This window comes from Entelurus aequoreus, linkage group LG21 (genome assembly GCF_033978785.1).
Source record: "Entelurus aequoreus isolate RoL-2023_Sb linkage group LG21, RoL_Eaeq_v1.1, whole genome shotgun sequence".
In the NCBI taxonomy this organism is placed as follows: Eukaryota; Metazoa; Chordata; class Actinopteri; order Syngnathiformes; family Syngnathidae; genus Entelurus; species Entelurus aequoreus.
Window position 1 is genome coordinate 29,404,746 of NC_084751.1, and position 26,374 is coordinate 29,431,119.

The window sequence follows — 26,374 nt, forward strand, 5'->3', positions numbered from 1 at the left end:
TCCCGACAACCTCCCGGCAGAGATTTTCTCCCGACAAACTCCCGGTATTCAGCCGGAGCTGGAGGCCACGCCCCCTCCAGCTCAATGCGGACCTGAGACTGAGTGGGACAGCCTGTTCTCACGTCCGCTTTCCCACAATATAAACAGCTTGCCTGCCCAATGACGTCATAACATCTAGGGCTTTTATAGAGTGCACAACTGCGCACACAACAAGGAGACAAAGCAGAAGAACGAGGAAATTACAGACATGGCGGACGAAATGATATACTCATCATGAACGGAGAAGTTAAACAGGACAGTACTGCCATCTAATGGCTAGCCACCAGAACACTGAAATTCAAGTATTTTTTTTTTTCTATGTAAATAAAATAAATATATATATAGCTAGAATTCACTGAAAGTCAAGTATTTCATATATATATATATATATATATATATATATATATATATATATATATATATATATATATATATATATATATATATATATATATATATATGTATATATATATATATATATGTATATATATGTATATATATATATATATATATATATATGTATATATATGTATATATATATATATGAAATATATATGAAATACTCGAGTTGGTGAATTCTAGCTGTAAATAACCACGCCCCCAACCACAACCCCAACTGTTTAAATGAAGTACCATCCGGCCAAAATACATGGCGTCGCTCCCAAAACACATGAAAGTTGTCGATGAAATTGTGAGAGCCACTGGCAGATGAGAACCAGGTGTTGAGGCTAAGCAGCCTGCTGAAGCTGCCTATCCCTCTGCCGCAGGTGGGGGTGGGACTGGAGCTGAAAGTGTTTAATTAGAACTAAGGTTGCAAAATTCCGGGAATGTTCAAAGTTGGAAACTTTCCATGGGAATTAACGGGAATATATGGGAATTAATGGGAACAAACATTGAATGCAACATGCCAGACCAGGGGTGTCCAAAGTGCGGCCCGCAGGTCATTTTTTAACGGCCCCACGGCCGTTAAAAAAATACGATTGAAAAAAATTAAAAACATAAAAAGTGGTATATAAGAGCAAACAGGTGAAATGTAACAAGAAAATGTTGCAATGTTTACTCTAATAACACAAAGCTGCCATGCAGGCTGTTTTTTTGTTTAAATAACAATAATGAATCAAAATCAATGTTAGTATGAATTATTGACCTATTCAAGGCTCCAATTAAGTCACATTAAATATTCCACTTTGAGGTATTTTTTGGGGAAAATGTCGCATATTTTGTGTTTGCCATATAAAAAACTGAGTTGATTTTTTTTAAATAGGGGCCTAAAACTAACAAACAAAAAACATAAACAACAATAAAACTTATAATTGACGGATAGATCTGAAGTGGATCTTGAGATTATTGTGTTAAAAGTAAACAGTAAAAAATTATTTTTTAACACTTTAATGAGTAGGACCCTTTTGAATCCCCAATAATTGTAGTGTGATTTGTTTTTAAGTGTCATTGCTCAAAACATAATAATAAATTAAAATCAATGGTGTTATGAGTTATTGACCTTTTTAAGGCTCCAATTATTATATAATCTCAAATATTCCACTTAAAAATTGTATTGGGTGAAAATATTGCATATTTTGTGTTTTTTCCATAAAAAACTGGGCTTTCTTTGACAAAAAGAGCACACAACTTAAATCTTTAAAAACGTTATATTGACAGATAGACCTAACGTTGATCTAGAGATTTAAATACAAAAAATACAAAAAAATAATAATACTGAATAATGACACATTTTTTATATTTTTTTGACCAAAACCCTTTGGGGTCCCCAGGATCAAGCCTGAGTGGAGGCCTAAATGTATATTTCTTATACATATATTCAATTGGTTTTTAAAATAAAAAAATATCAAAATGGCCCTCGCTTGCTTTGATTTTTTAGTGCGGGGCCCTCAGTGGAAAAAGTTTGGACACCCCTGTGCTAGACCTTTCAGCATGATTATTAGCTAAAACAACCTGATTTAATGCAAATTCAGTAGAATTTCAACCCTATTCGGTGCATTCCTCCATCACATGTGCAGTGCATTCTTCCATCACATGCACAGATAATTCCCAGCATGCTACACACTACATTAGGGCTATTGAGGCCACACTAGTATTTGAGCCCAAGGACTTCATCCAGTCAGGTAAGTTTTGATGATATTACTGGGGTAAATATATTTGATCTATGGTATTTAAGTTTAATAGAGGTGTAATGGCTTGTTACTGTATGACTGTAGACTACTCCAGCAGACTTCCACTCAAGCTAGCTAGCTGTTCCTGTACTTGTTAAATGATTTTGGGGCCAATATCTCTAGCTAGCTAGGTTTATGTACCACCATAGTCTCATAATGAACCAAAAATATTTATCCGTTAGTCGTGATGCTAATTTTCTCTATGTTAAATCCCATTCATTTATGCTAACAACGTAATAATAATTTAAAACATGTGTATGCATGTACAACACTTAAAACCTTCAGTATATCAGTATGTGGAATTAAATTATGGAATGGATTAAGCAAAGCAATCAAACAATGTACTAATATGATCCACTTCAAGAAACTCTTCAAACTTAAAAAGTGTTTACAAAGTACAAAGAAGAAGAACCATGACAAACATTCTCAATTTATTTCATCTATCCATTCATTCATTCTTAAAGTAATCTTACTTATCTCATCATATGAAATATGACTTACTTCACCAATTAATATTATTAAATTATTACTATTATTTATTTATTTATTTTTATTGTGATTACTTATGGAGTTTATTGTGAATACATTGTGAACAGGAAGTGAACAAAAAGTGTTAGCAACTGTTATGTAAAGAAAAGGGGGAGGATTAAATAAGCTCTGCTTCTTCCTACTCCTTTTTGAACATGTTGAAAAGAGAAACTGGAAATTGTGATGTATCATGTTGTATGCTTGCATGTTCGAAATAAACTCAAAACTCAAACGTTAGCGATCCGAAATGACCTTTTTTGTGATCTGTAAAGTTCAACTAGCAAATACTAAATCAAAACGTGTAGTTTCCTCTGCCTTCTGTTCTGCTAGCCATTTTGTTGTCATACAAGAATGCAGGTTATAGTTTGATTTAGCATGCTGATTGAGAGTTCATTTATTCATCTAGCTTATTTCTATTCATTTGTCCAACAGTAAAATATTTCTTAAAGACTACTCCAATTGTTTAGCTGACTATTCATATCTGTGTGTGGCATTGCATTCGTGTTTTACAAGAATAAATAAGTACAAACAGAATAATGCCAGAGACATTTCACCCCAACCAATGTAGGTGGAAAGGCTGTGTACATTTGCAAATATTGTGCAAAGAGCTACGTCAAAAATGCCACAAAGATGCGGCAGCATATAGACAAGTGCCCAATAATATATAATTATTGTAATTCCCATATATTCCCATTAATTCCCATGGACGGTGTCCAACTTTGAATAATCAAAAAATTGTAAATATTTCCAAACTTCCTGAGCTTAACTTCCCGTGGTAAATTTCCGGAAAGTTCCTGGAAATTTGCCGCAAACTTTCCACTCTTTGCAACCCTAATTAGAACCAGTGGCGGGCCGTGCGTTTCTCACCTAGGCCTTCAGTGATGTCCTACTTAGTCTCACTTCACCTCTCAAAATACCGTAATTGATGGGACCACATGGACACGGCTGGAGATACTATACAGAAACGCACTTGCACACTCCCGGCGCATTGAAGCCCCTCAACAGGGTACAAAACTGTCTTTTTTTCTGTGCATTTAACATTTAATAAACCCGCTTCAGCAATTAAAACATATCTTACGTGGTACTGTCAAAATTAAAAGAATTGTATAAAACAAATGAACAAATTAAGAAAGAAAATATTTGAACTCAAAATTTGTAGCACCCATTCGACGCCGTACAAGCCCGTGGTACTGCTCGTAGTCGGTAGTTGATCGTAGTCGGTTGATTCGTGTGAAAGTCGCGGGCAAACCATTTCCCCGCCGGGATAGCTTCCGGTGTCGGTCAACCTCGTCTCACAAGATGTAGTTTCTCTTAAGTATCCTTCTTGAAAATGGCCTTGCAATTATATATCTGCCACCTAATCAACATGTTGCTCTCCTTCTTTGTGAGTACCGGTGAGATTTCTGTGGCTTTCTATGGCTGGTATGGCTCCGGTTCCACTTCCTGTTTTCGCAACTTGTGATTGGATACTCACTTGGGACCCCCAAGTGAGTATCCAATCACAGCGTAAGGCCAGCTAGAAGGCCTTACTGACAACAACTCATGATCTGATTGGCTATCGCAATTGTCTATCACCTGTATGTGTCCGTTCACTTAAAGTGAACAGACGCCTGCATTGTTGATTTTGACGGCCCCGAGCAGATTTCGTACAGCATGATAACATAAGCTAGCTGAATTCTGATTGGAAACAAACTCTACCACTACAACCTCTGAGATAATGGATCAGATTAAAGACATGAGAAAAAAAGTAAACGAAATGCTTATGGATGAGGTCGAAAAAAAGACCAGGTTTGTGAAACAAACATACTACGAGGGAGGCTCTAAAGCAACAAAGATGTTAGCTAGGAGACTGAAAAAACAACAAACATTAAATAATATTCACAAAATAAGGGACCCCAAGACCAACAACCTATTATACGATCCAGAAGCGATTGAAAACGTATTTGAAAATTATTATCGAACACTATATACACAACCAGTTGCGGCAAGAGAGGAGGAAATGGAACTTCTCTTAAATTCATTGGACCTGCCTTCATTGGGAGTTAGCCAAAACAAGATGCTAAACGCTAATATAACAATTGGGGAAATTGAAGAAGCAATACAAAGGACCAAAAATAACAAATCCCCGGGGACAGATGGCTTTAGTGCCGAATTTTACAAGACATTTAAAGAAGAGTTGATTCCCTTATTACAGACCTCCTTTAATTACACCCTTAAAAAAGGAAAAATTCCCCCCTCATGGAAAGAAGCGATTATATCAGTAATACATAAAGAAGGTAAAGATAAAGAAGACTGTAACAATTATAGACCTATTTCGCTACTGAATGTGGACTACAAGTTGTATACATCTATTATTTCAAAAAGGTTTGAAAACTTTATGTCGGATCTAATAGAGGACTGCCAAACTGGATTTATTAGGGAAAGACAAACTCAGGATAACATAAGGAGAGCCTTACATTTAGTTGATGAAATACAGAAGACAAAAACAAGTGCTATGCTCGTGAGTGTTGATGCTCACAAAGCATTCGACAGTGTAAATTGGTTATACCTGTATAAAGTAATGGAAAGACTAGGCTTTAACAAAAAATCAGTACAGATAATAAAGTCACTATACCAAGAACCATCAGCTAGAGTCAAAATAAATGGAAGTCTTTCGAAAAGCTTCAAATTGGAGAGGGCTACCAGGCAGGGTTGCTGTTTATCCCCGACGTTATTCGCATTATTTATAGAACCATTAGCCCAACTGATTAGAGAAAACAAGGAAATTAAAGGTATACAGATTAGACATAATGAACACAAGGTGGGGCTTTTTGCAGACGATGTACTGATCTATCTCCGAGATCCAGAAGAAACATTCCCTAGATTAATGAGAACCCTCGAAGATTATGGACGATATTCGGGGTATAAGTTAAATGTCACAAAAACACAAATATTATTGTTAAACTATAACCCCTCATTAGAAATTAGAGAGACGTATAAACTAAATTGGGACCTGGAAATGGTCAAATATTTGGGAGTTAATATAACAAAGGAAAGAGATAAACTATATGAAGCCAACTATGGGTCGATAAATCTGAGGCTTAAAATGGATCTGGAGAGATGGTCAGTGCTGTGTCTGGACTTAAGCTCAAGAATAGAAATAATCAAGATGAATGTGTTGCCGAGACTCTTGTACTTGTTTCAATCCCTACCAGTAGCAGTACCACAAATACAATTTGATGAGTGGGATAAAAATATATCGAGATTCATATGGGGGGGTAAAAGACCCAGAATTAGGTTCGAAACTCTCCAGCTGCCCAAGGTAAAAGGGGGAATGGCATTGCCAAATCTGAAAGAATATTTCCATGCAGCCCAACTTCGGTATCTAGTATGCTGGTGTAGACCAGAATACGAAGCGAAATGGAAGGGAATTGAATTAGACCAGGGGAGAGATCTTATCCAAAACTTGTTGGCAAATAAAACAATAGAAAAGAGAGTAGAGGCAGAACTGAGTCCGATTACTAAATTTACAATTGGAATTTGGAATAATATCTCAAAAAAATACAAATTAGAGGATGAAAGAAAGATACTAGGATGGTTGACACGTGATCCCAATTTCAAGCCTGGGTTCGAAGATCATGGGTTTAAACAGTGGGAACGAAAAGGCTTGACGGCAATGTGCACACTGTTGGAAGATGGGCAGATGAGGAGTTTCGAAGACCTACGGGCGACATATGATCTAGACAAACATGAGTTCTTCCGGTACTTACAGATAAGGGACTACTATATTAAAAAAATTAAAAGGGCATCAATGAACCCGCTAATTAGAATAATGGTACAAGCTTATAATAATAAAAAATGTAGAGTGATCTCAGCTGTTTACCAGGGATTGATGACAAGCAAGGGGACTTCAACCATGTACATTAAAGAGAAATGGGAAAGAGGATTTGGGGAGCAGATCACTGAAAAGGACTGGTATAATATTTGTAAAACGCAGTGCACGGCCACGAGTTCTAGGGTATGGAGGGAGTTTTGCTGGAAAAACATGACTAGATACTTTATAACTCCAAAAATAAGCGGAAGAGTCGCAGCAAAGAAACAACCATGTTGGAGGCTATGTGGAAATATGGACGCTGACCACGAACATGTGTTCTGGAACTGTCCCAATATTGAAAAATATTGGTATGACGTGTGGTCAGTGATAAAAGAAGTACTACAATATGACATTCCAAAAACAAGTATGATACTATACTTGGGAAACTTGACGCAGGAATATATGCAATTCGATGATTTCTATTTAGTCAAGGTTTTGTTAGCAGCCAGCAAAAAGGCAATTACAAGACTGTGGCGTAGTAGCAGCTCACCGACCTGTGAACAGTGGCTGTGCATTGTGGAAGAACTATATGTAATGGAAAGATTTACACATAGACTCAGAATACAGGAGGAACTATTTCTTGAGAAATGGACAAAATGGACTGAATACAAAACTCAGGAAAATGACACCACAAATGCTTGATATGGAATATAAATTGACTATGTATATATTGTAAGATGTTGACCCTGTTGATATATGTATGCATGTGACAGAATAAAAATTTAAGTTTAAAAAAAAAAAAAAGGAAACAAACTCTAACCTAAAAACAGCAGCACTGGAAAGAGCTTAATATGACATGAAGAGAATATGAACACGGCCTTTAATTATGATCATGATTTCTGGTTATGTTATGGCCCTGACGGCACACCACTGATTAGATCTGTGTGACGGTGTTGAGGAGGTGGATGAAGTCCTGTTTTAGAAGTTCGGACTGCTGCCGGCGGATGTCACTTGTCCCTGTGTGGATGATGATCCTTTTCATTGTTGGGTGGGATTTCAGGCTGTCCGGTATTTTTTTTCCGTTATGTCCATAACGGTGGTACCGGGGAACGGCAAGGTGAACGCCCCCCTCATGCGGATGTGCCGCACGATGGAATGACCAATAATGAGGGTTGTGGGAACATCGGCTTGATCGTCAGGGGGAAAGCTGGCTCAGGTACCACGCTTCCCACACCAGTGACCCGGTTGTGATCACTCATCCGGTGAGGGGAGCAGGTGGAGTGCCAGCGCACCGCGACCTGATGGAAGGAGTTTTAAATCCGAAGGAAAATATTGTTCATGTCCCAGCCCATACTGTTACAGATGAGGGTTGCTATTGTTGTGTAAAAGCTTGACAGTTGTGTGTAATACAAAGTCATTGCTAATCAGTTTGAAGTGAACAAATGTAGCATGAATGGGTTTATGTATGCTTTATTATTTGCCTTGTAATATGTAATACCTGCTTCATTCTCTTTCATCTCATTCGTATTTCATTCGGGAGTCCGTATGAATCCGAAATTCTCCATTTCCTTAGCTACCTTCTTAAATAAGTCTCTGTTTCTGTGCACTTCAAAATGTTATGTTCTTTCAATTTGTGTGTTGCCTGTTTTTTTTTTTATGGTATCTGCCTCCGGGTTGTATCTCGTGCGTTGAGAATGACGCATGCACTATACGAAGGGTCCCGTCCGGAGGTACACACCGAGAGATCCGATTTTGATATTCGCGTAATCCAGGTGTGTTAGTCCGACTTTTTCAAAAACAAACACGATGGGATTAAAGTGTTTCCACGGGCTGTAGGATAATTATTTAGAGCAGAACTATTTAAGAAATCGGACTAGTTGAGTGCATTGACACATACTTATTGTCAAAAATAAATGGGATTAGGTGATAACTCAGTCTATAACCCAAATGTGTACTGTAGTTATTTTGACGATACCAAGAACACACTCTTGCAGGCTGAACAAATGTTTAATTTAAATGTTTTTGGTTGGTAGAGGTTTTGTAAAATTGATATAGTTGAATTGATAATATTTATAATGCAGCAAAACAAAATAAATGGGATAAAATATTTGAGTCTGATTATTAGGGTGACGATGCAGTTCAGAAGCGATTCTCGATTCAACATGATTTTGATCCAAAGCACTTCTCCAGATACTTGATATTTGTCATAACTCGGTCTATGGCGTGGTTTGCTCTCCCGTGGTGCAAAAGAATTGGAACGGACGTGGCGTGCAGGTAAAGACATATTTAATTATTACTATAAACTCAAACAAAAGGTACAAACAAAAGGCGCTCACAGCGGAGGTAAAAAACTTGACTAGAAAAACAAAAGGCGCGCACAATGGCGGAGAACTATGAACATTAAACAAACAAAAACTTACGTGACAAGAGATGAAACAAGAACTAACGTGACAAGGAACTGTGGACATGGCATGAATGGGTGATGTCGCCAGGACGAACAACAGAAACAGAAAAGCCTATATAGTGACATGATAAGTGAAAACAGGTGCGTGACATGACTGTGAAAACGTGAGACAGGTGTGTGTGAGTCCAAACGTGGAACAGGTGAAACTAATGGTTGCTATGGTGACAAACAAAACCAGGAAGTGAAACAAGGAACTAAGGAAGTGTCCAAAAAACAAAACAGCACATGGCCAAACAAAAACATGAACACAGACATGACAATATTATTTGTTATAAAAATCATCCTAAAAGATTTTCAAAACAGTTTACAGGTTACAAAAGCTCCTCTTGGCTGCTGACGTATATGAACAGCGAGTAAGAGCCGAAATTACCCTAAACATTTATTTTTTCAAATTGATTCTTGAAAACAATGAATAGATTTTGATTTGGAATAAATAAGAAAGGCGTTTCGGACGTGGGTTAATTTTTTATCGGCACCTCTAAAAAAATTTTTTTTTTTTTTTTTGCCTTTCTTTCAGAATCATTATGAAAGATGACAACTGATATATTTTTTTTAATGCATTCTAACTCACAAATAAACATAAATAAAAGTCAGTTTAGAATGGAACCAATGAGGTCCTTTTTTCCGCTAAAAATATTCCATTTACATTTTGCGACTAGAATATTAATATATATATTTTATAATAATATTAATTTATATTGTTATTTAAAGTGCTAACACAGACAAACTACTTACAGCAGCGAGGTTGTGTGCCTATGTTGACACCATTGGCTGGTGAGCTGCTGTCTCGCCTCAGTGCTGGTAAAAGTTTGTTCTAGATCATAAACCATGTCTCTCACCTTGACAGTAGAAGGATGAGGATGTATTCCGACAAGTTGAGACACTTGGACAGCCAATTTAGACCCGAAAAAGACAAGAAATACACGAAAAGACTCCTTGTTGCACCCCCTTTTTCCTCACAAGCATTATGAGTCATTCCATATATACTTACAGCATGTGTATAAAACCTAATAAAGATGTTTGGGTGTTTTTCAAGGGCTTTTATAGGCAGATTAGAGCGACGCCCATAGGCTCCATTGTAAGCGGACTTTTGATTGAATTTGTTTTACTATTTAGAATTAATAAAAAAAAGAAATACATATGTGTTCTTGTCTTACATAAGGATTGTGAATGATGGGCAAAATTAGAAAAAAATTGCAGTTCCCTTTTAAATGTGTCCAAGGAATACAGCCTTTAGAGTGGTACCTTCATTTTTGTTTGGAATTTCTTTCAAAAAGTCAGACAAAACCATGCCGTAGGATTACTGAGATGTTATACGAAAACCAGGGAAATATTTTGGTGAAAATATTCAGTGAAACCTGAATTCTTTGAAAAGTAGGGCGTATGAAAACCAAGTTACCATTGTACTTGTGGAAATGAAGTAGCCACTGAGTAGTAAATAATCACTATTTGTTACTAAACAGTTAAAACTATCCAAGTACAATGCCATGTGGAGATGAACTCTGTTGATGCATCTTCTTCATCATCATCATCATCAGCCCCACAAGACGTTGGTGAGCCTTTGGCATGAGCGATGTGGAATTACAACACGAGATACTCAATGCTAACAACAGGAAATGCTAAAAAACATGGCGAATGGTCGTAGTGCAACTGTCAAGTTGACCAACTTTTAATAGAACAATTTACACCCGTGGTTGCAGCCAGGGGCGGATTAAGAAATTTTGGCCCCCTGGGCCTGACATGGTCTTGGCCCCTCAACCCCCCGCGCGTGTGGGCGCACACACACGCACGCACTATGCAAGAAATACTGTATACTGTGAACAGACATGCACACTGTACTGTACAGAAGAGTGCACATACTGCACACACACTATTAGGTATACCACACAGACACTGACAAGCACAGGTTTCACACAGACACAGGGGGAGGGGATAAATGGCCTAAAAATAAACATTTTTGAAAATGATTACGCCCACTTCAGTGATGGTGCATTGGGTCATTTGAGAGATATTATGTATTGGAAGTTGGTAGCTATCATGAAATAAACCCCCCAACCCACCCAAAAAACTAAATCGGACATGATTTTTGCCCCCTTTTCCTCCCTTCTATCATTAAAAATAAAATAATATCTTAGGAAAACACATTGGCATAACGGCAGCTGTGCAGCAAATTGAGGCTCAAAGTCTGTATCTATTTGTGGTTAAGCTTGAGGAGAAGGAGAAAGGTAAAATGATAACATGCATCGGAGAGCACCACAAAGAAAGGTGTAGGCCAGTTCATGGTACAAGGGCTGCATGCAGGTCAAGATAGCCCATTTCCAAGAATGCTATAGTGGCTGGACAGGCACTGGACATGTCCTGAACTCAGTGTCAGACGTGGCTGCCGAATACTTGGATGAAGTGAAGCAGCTGACAGATCTCATGCTGCCCCATCTGAAGACTGTCCTGGCCAGGCAGAGGATGGATGAGGAGACCTTCCCAATGGACCCTGTCAGTGAACAGGCTAGTAACATTGATGGCACCCCTGTGCACAACATTGGGATGGAGAGACAATGTGGCAAGGTGGACTACAAACTGAAGAAGTTGGGCACACTGAACGCAGTCAATAGGTCAATAATTTTACAGAAGAGCCAGGAGCTTCAGAGGTTTCAAGGCAGCAGCACAAGCAAAAAGGGAGGTTGAACTCAACTGGAGTAAATTCATGAAGGCAAAATTCGAGAGTAGGGCAGATGAGAAACAAGAGATGGCTCAAAGAAAGGAGAGTAAGAGACTAGACATGCTGGACACACTGAAATCTTTTGATGGCCCCTTCACGATAGTGGGGAAGTTGAAAAGTTCCTTGTGGATGAAAGTCTGCACAAGAATGCAAAGCTGCAGAGAATGAAGCTTGAGGTTCAGTTTGCCAGAGAAAGCACCAAGCTTCTGCCTAAAGTCAATCCTATCTTCACAATCCAGGTGACACTTCCCAGAAATGGCAAAAGTGCAATTCTCCAAGTCATAATGGATACTTAGAATTTTATGGTGGTGGTAAGTATTCATGAAAACAGGTAGCCTAACATTAGTGAATGGGTGAATTCTGGAAATAACCTAAAAATCTTACACAGTGCACCTTTAAGCAAGGGGTTTCTTTCGTGCTTTCAATTTTGCAAAATCATCCACCACATCATTGAAGTCCAACTCTCTTGTCAGCTCACTCTCAATTGCCATTAGAGATAACGCATTTAATCTTTTCTGAGTCATTCTTGTGCGCAGCTCATTTTTTACTCTTGACAAAAGAGAGAATGAGCGTTCTCCCTCACAGTTACTGACCGGTAGAGTGAGAAAAATCTGTAGCGCAATGTATGTATTAGGAAACGTAGGCTGTAGTCCAAAATGTATTATTGTTTTGAGCAGTCCTGAAGGGGTCCTCTCCTCATCAGTGTTGTTGAGCTGTATAAAAGATTTGAACTGTATAAGCTCCTGTCCAAGACTTTCATTGAGGTCAGATGGGTATGATTCAGTGAGAATCTTGGCCTTGTGAAGGACTGAAGCATTGGACTCTGTATCCAAAGAGAAAAGGACACTGAACAAATTGTTCAGATGTTTGTAGGCCTCCAGACGGTGATTAAGGCTTGAACTCAGTTGATCAATAGAGGCAATAAATGTCTCTATTTGAAACAGTTGCCTTCCCTCAAGCACAACATCTGGGGATGCTGATTCATCAGCAAACTTTTTACGTTTCCTCGTCCGTTCAGCCCTGTAAGATGGGGTGCCACCCAACATGTTTAAGGCTTTCTGCTCAAAATGATCAAATAGATCTCTTTGGGAGAGAACAAAGGTGCGCAGAGATTCCAGCAATCTAACTGCTGTACCAAGGTCCATGTCTGCTTTTTGAAGTTGCAGACTTGTGGCCTGAAATCTGGACAGAACAGTGTCCCAAAAGCCTGCCATGAAGGCCATCTCAAGTGAATCCAGCTTCCGCACTAGACTGTCAGCTTCAGTTCGTGTGTCTCGTTTCTCTGTGTCATCAGTGGAAATAACCTGTAGTGCTGCTTTTATTTTACTGTAGTTCTGCCACAGTGCTTTGGTAGATTCTGCACGGCAACTCCAACGCGTGTTGGATAAAGCTTTAAGTGTGAGATCTATGTTGGAATTGCCAAATACCCTGTCCCATCGGTGTGTGGATGCAGTTGTGAAGTTGTAAATAGACTGAATCAAGTCAAAATACTTAGAGACTTCATTTCCACATCTGTCAATGCTGTTGACTCCCACCAAATTCAAAGAGTGAGCTGCACATGGAATATAGTGTATTAATGGGTTGCTTTTCTTTAAGTGAGCCTGCAACCCATTATACCTCCCTGACATGTTGCTGGCATTATCATAAGCCTGCCCCCTGCAATTTGACAGCTCTAACCCTAGATTTTCCAACACAGACATGACACAGTTAGCCAAACTTTCACCTGTATGGCTAGTAATGGGCTCAAAACCCACAAAGCGTTCAACAACACTGCCCTCTTTGCTAACAAAACGGAATATGAATGTCAATTGGTCAACATGAGATAAATCTGGGGTTGAATCCACAATGATAGAGTAGTATTTGCTTGCTTGCAGTTCATCTGCTATAGCCTGTTTGGTTTTTGCACCCATCAATTCAATGAATTCCTCACAAATGGTGGAGGACAGATATGAGGTATTACCTCGACCCATCTGCCCAAACTTTCTGATGTGATCCTTTAGAAAGGGATCAAATTCAGCCAGGACCTCCAGAATACCAAGGTAGTTCCCATTGAGAGGAGACCCTAACGATTCATTTTTACCCCTAAATGCAAGGCCCCTTTCTGCAAGGAATTTAATGACTGCAACAACTCTTTGTAACACCTGCCTCCAATAGCTGCTCTCTGCCTGAAACTGTTTGAACAGGTCTGCATCAACTGTGGCACCTTTGGCGCGGTTCAAGACTGCTTGCATGCAGGTTATGTGCTCAGCACTTCGCTCATGTTCACCAAATCTTTCTGAGTGTTTCCAATCACAATAGCCTGTCACAAAAGAATGCGTTTTTGGGGAAAACAGTTTGCATGCAAAGCAGTAAACATTACCAGTAGAGGGAGAGTACATCAGCCACTCTCTTTGTACTCGTTGTCCATTGGGCAAGTGTGAAGTAAAATGTTCATTGTTTAGGCATCGGGTTTTGCCTCCTAGCCCACTGTTCCTCACAGAAGCTGGATAATGGCTGTGACGGTTGTGAAATGATTTTGCACCTCTTTGAATAAGAACTTCCTTCATTGACTCAGTGAGGGTCTCAGCCCATTTAGCGGGATCACTAGGTAGAGTTGTCACTGTAGATGGTGTTGAAGAAAGATGCAGCTCATTTTCTATGCTGTCCAGAGGTGCAGTGACCTCACATTCATCCGAGCAACTGGCTACTGCTGAATTGGTTGAATCATAAGCATCAGAAGCATTTGGTTCAGTGTCTACACTTGTAGTGGTCTCAGGATCTTGGGAGCTACATGCTAGCTCAGGTGCATTGCTAACCTTAGCTGAATTTGCAGTAGCATTTATAGAATTGCTTTCAGCAGATGTCTTTGTACTGAAGAAGCTGGAGATATTTGGAACACTCTCAAGTAAAACTGATTCCTTTTTTTTCTTTTCTTGCTGAATTTTTTTTCTAGCTCCTCCACTTAAACGTTTATGATCCATATTTCCCTTCTTTCTTTGCACATTGGCTCTTTGCCTATCACAACAGATAAACCAACTATGTGTGTGTGTGTGTGTGTGTGTGTGTGTGTGTGTGTGTGTGTGTGTGTGTGTGTGAGTTTGTTTGTGTGTTTATGATCGGTGCTGCTTCCTTCAAGTGTGTGAGGTGATTTAGAAAACTAGCAACCCAGCATCAACACTCCAAAGCAGAGAATAACAGCTTACTAGCATAGACAATTGAGAGCAGAGAATCAACTGATTCGTCTGATAGACAGCAGGAGAGCAGAGTGGTCAGTGATGATCGAATCAAGAAAATGTCTAAATGGCAAGGGAACAGACTGATTTGTACTGAGGAGAAAGAGAGAGAGAGCCAATTACAGTGAAATATATTCCAAAAGAGCCAAGTGACTAGCTGAAGGCAGGGACAAATGCCTTGGAGTGACCAACAAGAGTGCAAAGTACCAAATGGCAAAATGTGGAAAGACCAACAGGCAGATCTGCTTTTACCTCTTATCTTTACAACCAAAAAGTTGCTAAATGATGTTTTCAGTCGCTAGCCAGGTATGGCCAAAAGACGCGAAATCTAGCGGCAAAGTCGGTCAATCACACTGACAGTGAAACAAATATTTTGAAAAGATAATAATTGTACACCTTTGTGCACTTTAGTCTTCTATCTAAATATTTTCACAAAGGACACCAAGGCAGCTTGCTAGCTATGATGGGAGCAACAATGTCTGATAGACAGCAGGAGAGCAGAGTGGTCAGTGATGATCCAATCAAGAAAATGTCTAAATGGCAAGGGAACAGACTGATTTGTACTGAGGAGAAAGAGAGAGCCAAGTACAGTTAAATATATTCCAGAGCCAAGTGACTAACTGAAGGCAAAGACAACAGCCAGATACCTTAGCAGAGACCAACAAGAATTCAAAGTACCTAATAGCAAGATGGCGAGACCAACACAATAAATTGTATTAGGATTTAATTTATTAACGTTAATCTTAACAGCCAAAAAGTTGCTGAATAATGTTTGTAGTCGCTAGCCAGGTATGCCCAAAACAAGAGTCGCTAAACCTAGCAGCAAAGTTGCTTAATTGCAACACACTCTAGGATTCAGGGGAATTAAGGATAATAAAGATATTAATTGTACAACTTTTTGTACTTTTTTTCTAGTTTTTTGAGTCGCCAGCCATGTATGGCCAAAAGTCGCTAATTGAATGCCAACGTTGCTTAATCGCCAACACACTGGGACTCACTGAAGGACTGACTGAATAAAAAAGATAATTAAGATAATTGTGTACTTTTCTCTTCTGATATTTTCTCTAAGGACCCCAAGCTATCTGCAAGCAGCAATAATGTCTGACAGACAGGAGAGCAGAGTGGTCAGTGATGAATGGCAAGGGAACAGGCTGATTTGTACTGAGGAGAAAGAGAGAGAGAGAGCCAATTACAGTGAAATATATTCCAAAAGAGCCAAGTGACTAGCTGAAGGCAGGGACAAATGCCTTGGAGTGACCAAGAAGAGTGCAAAGTACCAAATGGCAAAATGTGGGAAGACCAACAGGAAGATCTGCTTTTACCACTTATCTTCACAACCAAAAAGTCGCTAAATGATGTTTTTAGTCGCTAGCCAGGTATGGCCAAAAGACGCGAAATCTAGCGGCAAAGTCGGTCAATCACACAGTGAAACAAATAATTTTAAAAAGATAGTAATCGTACAATGTCTTGTACTTTTGTCTTCTTTCTTAATATTTCTCAAAGGACACCAAAATGTCGCTATCTGCAGGCAGCTGGCTAGCTATGATGGCAGCAACAATGTACCTTAGAGTGACTGACCAACAAGAGCTCAAAGTACCTAATGGCAAAATGTGGAGAGACAGACACAATAAATTGCATTAAGATGAAGAGAACTGTTGCTATTATTAATCTTAACATCAACCAGAAAGTCGCTAAATGTCACCAGCCAGGTATGGCCAAAAGTCGCTTAATTGGCCACACACAGTAACAGAGAAACTAACAAAAAAAAGATCATAAAGATAATAGTTGTACAACTGTGTGTACTTTTGTCTTCTTTCTAAATATTTTCCCAAAGGACACCAAAATGTTGCTATCTGCAGGCGGGAGCGTGCCTATGTTCCCCGGGTCCTATGTTCCCCGGGTCCTATGTTCCCCGGGTCCTATGTTCCCCGGTTGTTCCTGGGTCTTTGTATGCGACCGGGGAACTTAGGACCCTTTTTCTAAAAAAGGGTCCTATGTTCCCTGCATTGTATCTGGCGAAATTGCGAAATTGTGCCCTGACCAAAACCATCCCTAAACCTAACCTGTCACAGGGCGTTGTGGAGCACTTTTTTTTGGCGAAATTGTGCCCTGACCAAAACTATCCCTAAACCTAACCTGTCACAGGGCGTTGTGGAGCACTTTTTTGGCGAAATTGTGCCCTGACCAAAACCATCCCTAAACCTAACCTGTCACAGGGCGTGCGGCAGCAGATAGAGCAACTCAAACGCGAACTTCCTTCCTTCGACAACTTAAACGCGTCTCTGTCATGCGTGTCTGCGTGCGTCTTACTTAGTCGCGCATTGGAAGCAGCGGGGAACATAGAACCCTTTTCTGGAAAAAGTGTTGTACGTTCCCCGCAGCGGGGAACATACAACACTTTTTTTTAAAAAGGGTCCTTAGTTCCCCGGTAGAGGGGAACATAGGACCCGGGTAACATAGGGACGGGGAACATAGGGATGACCCGCTGCAGGCAGCTTGCTAGCTATGATGGCAGCAACGATGTCTGCCAGACAGGAGAGAGTGGTCAGTGACGATCGAATCGAGAAAATGACAAAATGGGTCAAAGACCAAAAAGTTATTAACTGACAGCAGTGACAAATGTCAGACTGTAAACTTTCTCGAAAGAAAAGGACAAAATGGGAAGATGCTGATAATAACAGCAAAATGGAAAATATAAGAATTTCCAAGTAATGCTCAACTCAAGTGTGTGTGTGTGTGTGTGTGCGCGCGTTAAACTTCTTGTTGAATGATTTCAAATTATCTCTGAGTCTGAACTGAGGGAAAGGAAACCAAATTTTGAGCAGTCTCTCACGAGTTCAAAATACCAAATGAGGAGATTCTAAAAGAACAGACCGGTTTATGAAAGACTTGATGGGGGAGGGGCACAGCTAAGAATACTTGAGTGAGATTCTGTGATCCAAATTCGAGATAGAGCTTTTTGATAATGATAATTTGTCAGAGTAAGGTTGTGTAATCAAAATTTGAGAATGAGCTTTGTCAATCAATCAAGAATATTTGCATTAAGTTCTGTGATCAAAATTCAGAAACAACCTTTAATAATTGATAAAGAATATGTGAGTGAGGTTGTGTGATCCATCCAATTTGAGAATTAGCTTTGATAATAATGATTGAGAGCCTCTGGCCCTCTGTGGATCATGGCCGCGGGGCCAATTTTGCCTGGCCCCTTGGGGCCTCTGTGGGTCGTGGCCGCGGGGCCAAGTTGGCCTGGCCCCTTGGGGCCTCTGACCCTCTATGGATCGGGGCCAAGTTGGCCTGACCCCTCGGGGCCTCTGGCCCTCTATGGATCATGGCCGCGGGGCCAAGTTGGCCTGACCCCTTAGGACCTCAGGCCCTCTGTGGGTCGCGGCCGCGGGGCCAAGTTGACCTGGCCCCTTGGGGCCTCTTACCCTCTATGGATCGTGGCCGCGGGGCCAAGTTGACCTGGCCCCTTGGGGCCTCTGGCCTTCTGTGGCTCGCGGCCGCGGGGCCAAGTTGGCCTGGCCCTTTGGGGCCTCTGGCCTTCTGTGGGTCGTGGCCGCGGGGCCAAGTTGGCCTGGCCCCTTGGGGCCTCTGACCGTCTATGGATCGTGGCCGCGGGGCCAAGTTGACCTGGCCCCCTGGGGCCTCTGACCCTCTATGGATCGTGGCCGCGGGGCCAAGTTGGCCTGGCCCCTTGGGGCCTCTGACCGTCTATGGATCATGGCCGCGGGGCCATGTTGGCCTGGCCCCTTGGGGCCTCTGGCCCTCTGTGGGTCGCGGCCGCGGGGCCAAGTTGACCTGGCCCCTTGGGGCCTCTTACCCTCTATGGATCATGGCCGCGGGGCCAAGTTGGCCTGGCCCCTTGGGGCTTAAGATTATTATTTTTGCAAAAGTAGTTTTGCTTGGGTCGCGGCCGCGGGGCCAAGTTGGCCTGGCCCCTTGGGGCCTCTGACCGTCTATGGATCGTGGCCGCGGGGCCAAGTTGACCTGGCCCCCTGGGGCCTCTGACCCTCTATGGATCGTGGCCGCGGGGCCAAGTTGGCCTGGCCCCTTGGGGCCTCTGACCGTCTATGGATCATGGCCGCGGGGCCATGTTGGCCTGGCCCCTTGGGGCCTCTGGCCCTCTGTGGGTCGCGGCCGCGGGGCCAAGTTGACCTGGCCCCTTGGGGCCTCTTACCCTCTATGGATCATGGCCGCGGGGCCAAGTTGGCCTGGCCCCTTGGGGCTTAAGATTATTATTTTTGCAAAAGTAGTTTTGCTTGGGTCGCGGCCGCGGGGCCAAGTTGGCCTGGCCCCTTGGGGCCTCTGGCCCCCTGGGCCTGGGCCCGGTAGGCCCGGTCATTAATCCACCTATGAGAATAGCCTACAAAGTAACTTAACAATGTTGCCATCAATTAATTACAGATTTTTATACTTAGTGTAAATAACCATTCTTTGTCCCACACTACTCCTTTTCAGACATGTTGAAATGTGTAAGTAAATAAATGTAATGTATGGGCTTCTATGTGCTGCAACTTGCAGCACATAGAAGCCCAGTTCGGTCAACATTTGCATTTCACAATATGTGAAATTTCCTAGGAAATTATTAAAAATAAGATTTTTTCATTTCCATTGCAAATCGCTGTTATATCTTTAAAATAGGGTTGTACGGTATACCGGCATTAGTATAGTACCGTGATACTAATTAATTATTTTTGGTACTATACCGCCTCTGAAAATAAACCCCCTCAAATTATTATTTTTTTATTTATATAACGCTTACAGTAAATCTGTACAGTATATCAACTTCAGGTTGATATAAAGTTTAAAAAAACAAAAAGATTTTATGCCTTTTCTGTCAAAGACAACTTAGTTTTTTATAATAAAACTGAAATATGCAGTATTTCCCCCACTGCTCAAAACATTCAGAAAGCAATGTTTGATGTGAAGTAATTAGAGCCTTAAAAATATCAATAATGCAGGACACCTTTGATTTTAATTCATTCTTATTTTTGAGTAATCACAGTGAAAAGATAAATAAAATCCCATTAAATATATTTGGGATCCAAAAGGTGACCCACTCAGAAAGTGATACATTTTTAGTAGTTTTTTTTTTACTTTCAACACTTAAGTTACGAGCTCAACTTCAGATGTATCTGTCGATTTTACGTTTGAACTATTATTTTGGTTGTTTTATGCTCTTTTGTCAAATAAAATGTTGATGTTTTTGTATGGCAACCACACAATATATGCAATATTTCCCACATAAAACATTTTAAAGTGAAATATTTGAAATAATTGGAGCCTTGAATAGGTCAATAATTCATTATAACATTGATTTTTTTTTGAGCAATGGCAAAAAAAGAAAAAGAAACATAGACAAAAGAAAAAAAAAACCCTGCATGGTAGCTTTGTGTTAACATTGCAACTTTTTCTAATTAGATTTCACCTCATTCCATATCAACAGTAAATGAACAAGTAGATTAATAATTCATTTTATACCATTTGTCCTTAATAATGTTGACAAAATAATAGAATGATAAATGACACAATACGTTACTGCCTATGTCAGCAGACTAAATTAGAAGCCTCTGTTTGCTTACTTACTAATAAAAGACAAGTTGTCGTGTATGTTCACTATTTTATTTAAGGACAAACTTGCAATAAGAAACATATGTTTAATGTACCCTAAGATTTTTTATTAAAATAAAGCCAATAATGAAATTTTTTGTGGTACCCTTTACTTATAAAAGTACCAAAAAGTGCCGTAAAGTACCGAAAAGTATCGAAATAATTTTGGTACCGGTACCAACATATTGGTATCGGGACAACACTACTTTAAAATAAATACACATTTAAATATACTATATGCATTATACTAGATTTGAGCCTATATCCCTGGCCCACAAGACACTGTCTTTAAGCATTGTGCCATCAACTCGGTGACAGTCAGCTCCTCTAGTGATCTAGTTTAATAAAATGATTCCTTGTGAAGAACTCTGTAATATTGCATGAATGAAAATAAAAACAATTCCGTGCGCCTTCACTGCCCTTATAGTTGAGAATTCAAACAGGCTCATATAATTTCTCCCTGGATGTTATAGAAACTTTGAGGAAGTGTGCGCTTTTTTAGTTAAATATAATAGGTGACATACTGTATTTGTCAAGCTTGTCATCCAACTACATGTGCTTTGTGGACTTGGAGAAGGCATTCAACCGTGTTCCTCGGGAAGTCCTGTGGGGAGTGCTCAGAGATTATGGGGTATCGAACTGTCTGATTGTGGCGTTCTGCCCCCTGTATGATCAGTGCAGTAAGTCGGACCCGTTTCCAGTGAGGGTTGAACACCACCAAGGCTGCCCTTTGTCATTGATTCTGTTCATAACTTTTATGGACAGAATTTCTAGGCGCAGTCAGGGAGTTGAGGGGATCCGGTTTGGTGGCTGCAGGATTAGGTCTCTGCTTTTTGCAGATGATGTGGTCCTGATGGCTTCATCTGGCCAGGATCTTCAGCTCTCACTGGATCGGTTCGCAGCCAAGTGTGAAGCGACTGGGATGGGAATCAGCACATCCAAGTCCGAGTCCATGGTTCTCGCCCGGAAAAGGGTGGAGTGCCATCTCCGGGTTGGGGAGGAGACCCTGCCCCATGTGGAGGAGTTCAAGTACCTCGGCGTCTTGTTCACGAGTGAGGGAAGAGTGGATCGCGAGATCGACAGGCGGATCGGTGCAGCGTCTTTAGTAATGCGGACGCTGTATCGATCCGTTGCGATGAAAAAGGAGCTGAACCGGAAGGCAAAGCTCTCAATTTACCGGTCCATCTACCTTCCCATCCTCACCTATGGTCATGAGCTTTGGGTTATGACCGAAAGGACAAGATCACGGCCAAAATGAGTTTCCTCCACCAGGTGGCGGGGTTCTCCCTTAGAGATAGGGTGAGAAGGTCTGCCGTCCGGGAGGAGCTCAAAGTAAAGCCGCTGCTCCTCCACATCGAGAGGAGCCAGATGAGGTGGTTCGGGCATCTGGTCAGGATGCCACCCGAACGCCTCCCTAGGGAGGTGTTTAGGGCACGTCCGACAGGTAGGAGGCCACGGGGAAGACCCAGGACACATTGGGAAGACTATGTCTCCCGGCTGGCTTGGGAAAGCCTCGGGATCCCCTGGGAAGAGCTGGACGAAGTGGCTGAGGAGAGGGAAGTCTGGGCTTCCCTGCTTAGGCTGCTGCCCCCGCGACCTGACCTTGGATAAGCGGAAGAAGATGGATAGATGGGTGGATATTTGTCAAGCTATTAACACAAAGTTTGGATTTTTGGCAAAAATGTCTTTTCCATTGTCTTCATGTGCAGCCAACCATCTCTCGTTGTTAATTTGAATCAATTGCATAACATGCGACTCTATGCGCTGATTTGAATTCATTTACCACGGTCAAGCCTGGAAGCAAATGTCGGCAAAAAACGAAGGACAACTTTACATGTATAGTTACACCCCTACATATTACTACTTCTATGTGGAATGAAATGAAAAACGCAAGCTGTTAAAACATGATAAAATGGTTGTACAAAGACGACGTTGCAGTGAATTCCCCTTGCTTCAGTTGCAAGACGTGATGGATTGGGCTTTTCATTGAGAGAGACAAGTGACGTGAGAAAGCAGTGAGGAGGTGAAATAAGTAAGAAAGCTGCTCTCTCTCTGTCAGACTCATTTTCTATTTTCTCTTCTACTCAACCCTTCTTTTTTGTCCTTCATCATTTCAGCTTTTCATTCCGTTGTCACACTATTTGACCCCGTTCATGCTTTCTGTTTCTGCTGACAGTCTCTCGCTCTTTTAACACACTTTCATTCGTCTCACTAGTTTCCGTTGTTGTGTTCTTGTTCTGCTCTCTGTGTCAAGTGAGAAACCTGTCATCGACACTATCCCCTCCTTGACCTCTTAAACACTGCGCGTAAAGGGCCATTTTTTCTCGAAAAAGACATATTCAAAATAAATACGCTGTAAAAAATAAAAATAACTTACAGCTCAGTTGCCAGAATTTCAATGTAAAAGTTACGGAGGATTATACATTGAAAAACTGTAAATGGAAAAATGTTTCTATATTTACTTTTACAGTAAAATTTTGTAAACTGAGCTTACAATTTTTCACCTTAAAATCTAAGGTCATTGTTTTGTTCATTACTGTAAATGGAAAAACGGTACAACATTCATTTTTTAACAAGTGATAGCTGAACTGCCAGTTTTTTACTGTAAAATTTACGGCCGTCGTTTTTACATTACATTAAATGGAAAAACAGTACTACATTTATGTTTACAGTAAAATTCTGCCCACTGAGCTGCCAGGTTTTATTTTTTTTTCTGTAAAATTGTGGTTGTTGTGATGGGAAAAAAATTACCACTTTGGTTTTAACAGTAAAATTATGGTAACTTTTTTTACAGTAAAATCGACAATGGTTGTTTCAAAGTGCGTTACTGTAAATGGGGAATAGGAGTCCAACTTGAATTTTACAGTAATAAATATTTGTATTACTTTTTTTTTCTTTTTTTTTTACAGTATAGTGTTTTGGTGGGCATGTACAAGGTGTACATGAGTACTTTGATGTTTACTTCAAAAAACAATCCAGATAATGAAAAACAAATAGTTTTGTATCTAGGCTTACAAGCAGTACTGGACACCTCCAACAGTTTGGTGTTGGAAGTGAACCTGGCTTGTCTGCACAAAAGGCAGCAGCACCACTACATCAGCAACGTGTGTGTTGATAATAGTGATGCAATCAATGTTCACAGCATGCTCAAGGATACTCTTTTGTTTCCATTTCAGAGTCTCCCGTTGGTCAAATGCATCCTCCGCACGGCAGCGCCACCCCCCAGAAGAACAGCAACCTGCTGGTCATCATCGTGGTTTCCGTGGGAGCCATCACCGTGGTCGTGGTGGTCATCTTGGCCCTCATTTGTACCCGACGTTCCTCCGCCCAGCAGCGCAAGTAAGAATTTAATTAAACTTTGTGAAGTTAGCGTAACACAGCAGATGGTTAATGACTCGCCCTGATTGCTTTCTGCAGCTATTCATTTTGTTCAGAACATGCTTTCAATGACAAATTAAAACTGTTCTACAATGCTTTAATCACATATATGTATTATTTATATTATAGTGTATATATATATATATAATGTTTTATATATATATATATATATATATATATATATATATATATATATATATATATATATATATATATATATATATATATATATATATATATATATATATATCAGGGGTCACCAACCTTTTTGAAACCAAGGGCTACTTCTTGGGTACTGATTAATGCGAAGGGCTACCAGTTAGATACACACTTAAATAAATTGCCAGAAGTAGCCAATTTGCTCAATTTACCTTTAACTCTGTTATTATTAATAATTAATGATATTTATCTTTGTGGAAACACTGATCATCTTAATGATTTCTCACAATAAATATATATAGAAACAGATAAATATCAATATGCAACACTTTATTTTTATATTTTCTCTAAGTGCACATTTTTCAAATTGAACATTTTCAAATGATCACTTCTAAGACAGTCTTGTGAAATCACAATATCCCATTTTAACTAGCTAGCCACTAACATTTTTTAACAAATCATGAATTACTTTGCACCATGTTTGTACAAATAATAACTCATGTAAAATACAAAAGTAAACTCTCAAATTTTTAAATCATGTCACACTTTGAACTGGACACCAAATCTGTTATCTGTTTCTTTGTCAGTTAGTGGGAAGCCTGGCATTGCATGCTGTTAACTAGTGTGTTGTACTCTGGTGTGTAACTTGACACTGCAACTCTGAGTGAGTCTTGCAGATGTGCATCAGTGAGGCGTGTTCTGTGTTTGTTCTTGATGAAGTTCATGTCAGAAAAGGCTGATTCACAAAGATAAGATTTTTCCTTTTTGTTTGCGGAACCTTCTTAATCTTTTGGACATATTTTCACAGCAATCTGGCCTTAAGCTTAATTATGATACATGTAAAATGTTAAGGATCGGAAATCTAAAGGGAACGTCCTTTCGAATGGAATGCAAAGTGCCTGTTTTGTGGACAGATGGACCAGTTAACATACTTGATGTTGTTGTCCCAGAAAATCTGGAATATCTAGGCTCAGTAAATTATGATAATCGACTAAGAAAGCTAGACAAAATTATGCAATTATGGAAAGGGAAATCCCTAACCTTGTATGGTAAAATGTCTATTGCCAACTCGTTAATTATTCCTCAATTTATTTATTTGTTTTTGTCATTACCAGCTCCATCACAAAACTTTTTTAAGATTTATGAGTGGAGGGTCTGCGATTTTGTCTGGAACGGCAAACCAGAAAAGATTAAAAGAAAGGTTTTGTACAAAGAGTATGAATATGGGGGCCTGAAACTTCTCAACCTTGAAGCTATGTGTCTGTCTTTAAAAGCATCAATTAATAATAATAATAATAATACCTGGGATTTATATAGCGCTTTTCTAAATACCCAAAGTCGCTTTACATGTGTGTGTGTGTGTGTGTGTGGGGGGGGGGGGGGGGGGGGGGGCGGGGGGGGAAAGAAACTAAGAAAAAAAAATAATAATAATAATAATAAAGAAACACCAAGGGCAGGGTCAGTTTGGAAAGGCTAATGTGAAGAGGTGAGTTTTTAGGGTGGTTTTGAAGGTAGGGAGGGAGGGGGCATCTCTGATGTGCCTGGGGAGAGCGTTCCAGAGAGAGGGGGCAGCCACGGAGAAGGCCCTGTCGCCCCAGGTTCGGCGCCTGGTCTTGTTCCAAAGATGTATTTAAACATTGAGTGGTACACAAATGTCCTGTTGGACAAAAAACATGTACTGTATCAAAATAAATTGTATCCTTTTTTACAAGTGATCCCCTCCCAGAGAGTCTGCTGGGAAACATGGCGGGGTTCATAAAGGAAACAATCCACTCATAGTGGTGTTTTCAATTTTATGTGCCAGAAAAAAGAGACGATATTTTGCAGCAGTTAATATGGATGAACTCTAATATTGTAATAGATGGAAAGCCTTTCTTTTGGAAAAATATGTTTGAAAGAGGAATCATTTTTGTCAATGATATTATCAATGAGAATGGTAAAATTATGAAGTATGATGAATTTAGAGCTATGTATGGTGATGCTTGCTCAAGCTTTTCATTTGATCAACTAACTGGAGTAATTGGGAAAAGATGGAAACAAATAATTAATTATGGAACTACTAAATTATTAGTTTGTAAACCTCTAATAAGAAATTCTAGTTGGCAAAAAGGAACTAAAATAAATAGAAAAATATATAATTTTTATTTAATAAAGAAATCTTTGAAGGCTGCCTCATACAACACAAATGGAAAATGGGAGGACTTTTTTGACTGCCCGTTGCCATGGGATGCCATATTCAAACTAATCTATAAAACCACTATCGATGTGCAAAATCGTTATTTTCAAATTAAAATTATTTATAAC

At 40.0% G+C, this 26,374-nt stretch overlaps 1 protein-coding gene across 1 annotated transcript in view; it reads left to right on the forward strand.

Moving 5' to 3' along the window:
• dcc (DCC netrin 1 receptor) overlaps positions 1 to 26,374 on the forward strand; it is a 563,221-nt gene that overhangs the window by 419,168 nt on the left and 117,679 nt on the right. The window contains exon 22 of the mRNA XM_062031404.1: positions 23,710 to 23,872. Within this exon, the coding sequence (XP_061887388.1) occupies positions 23,710 to 23,872 (163 nt within the window). The remainder of the gene's footprint in view (positions 1 to 23,709; positions 23,873 to 26,374) is intronic.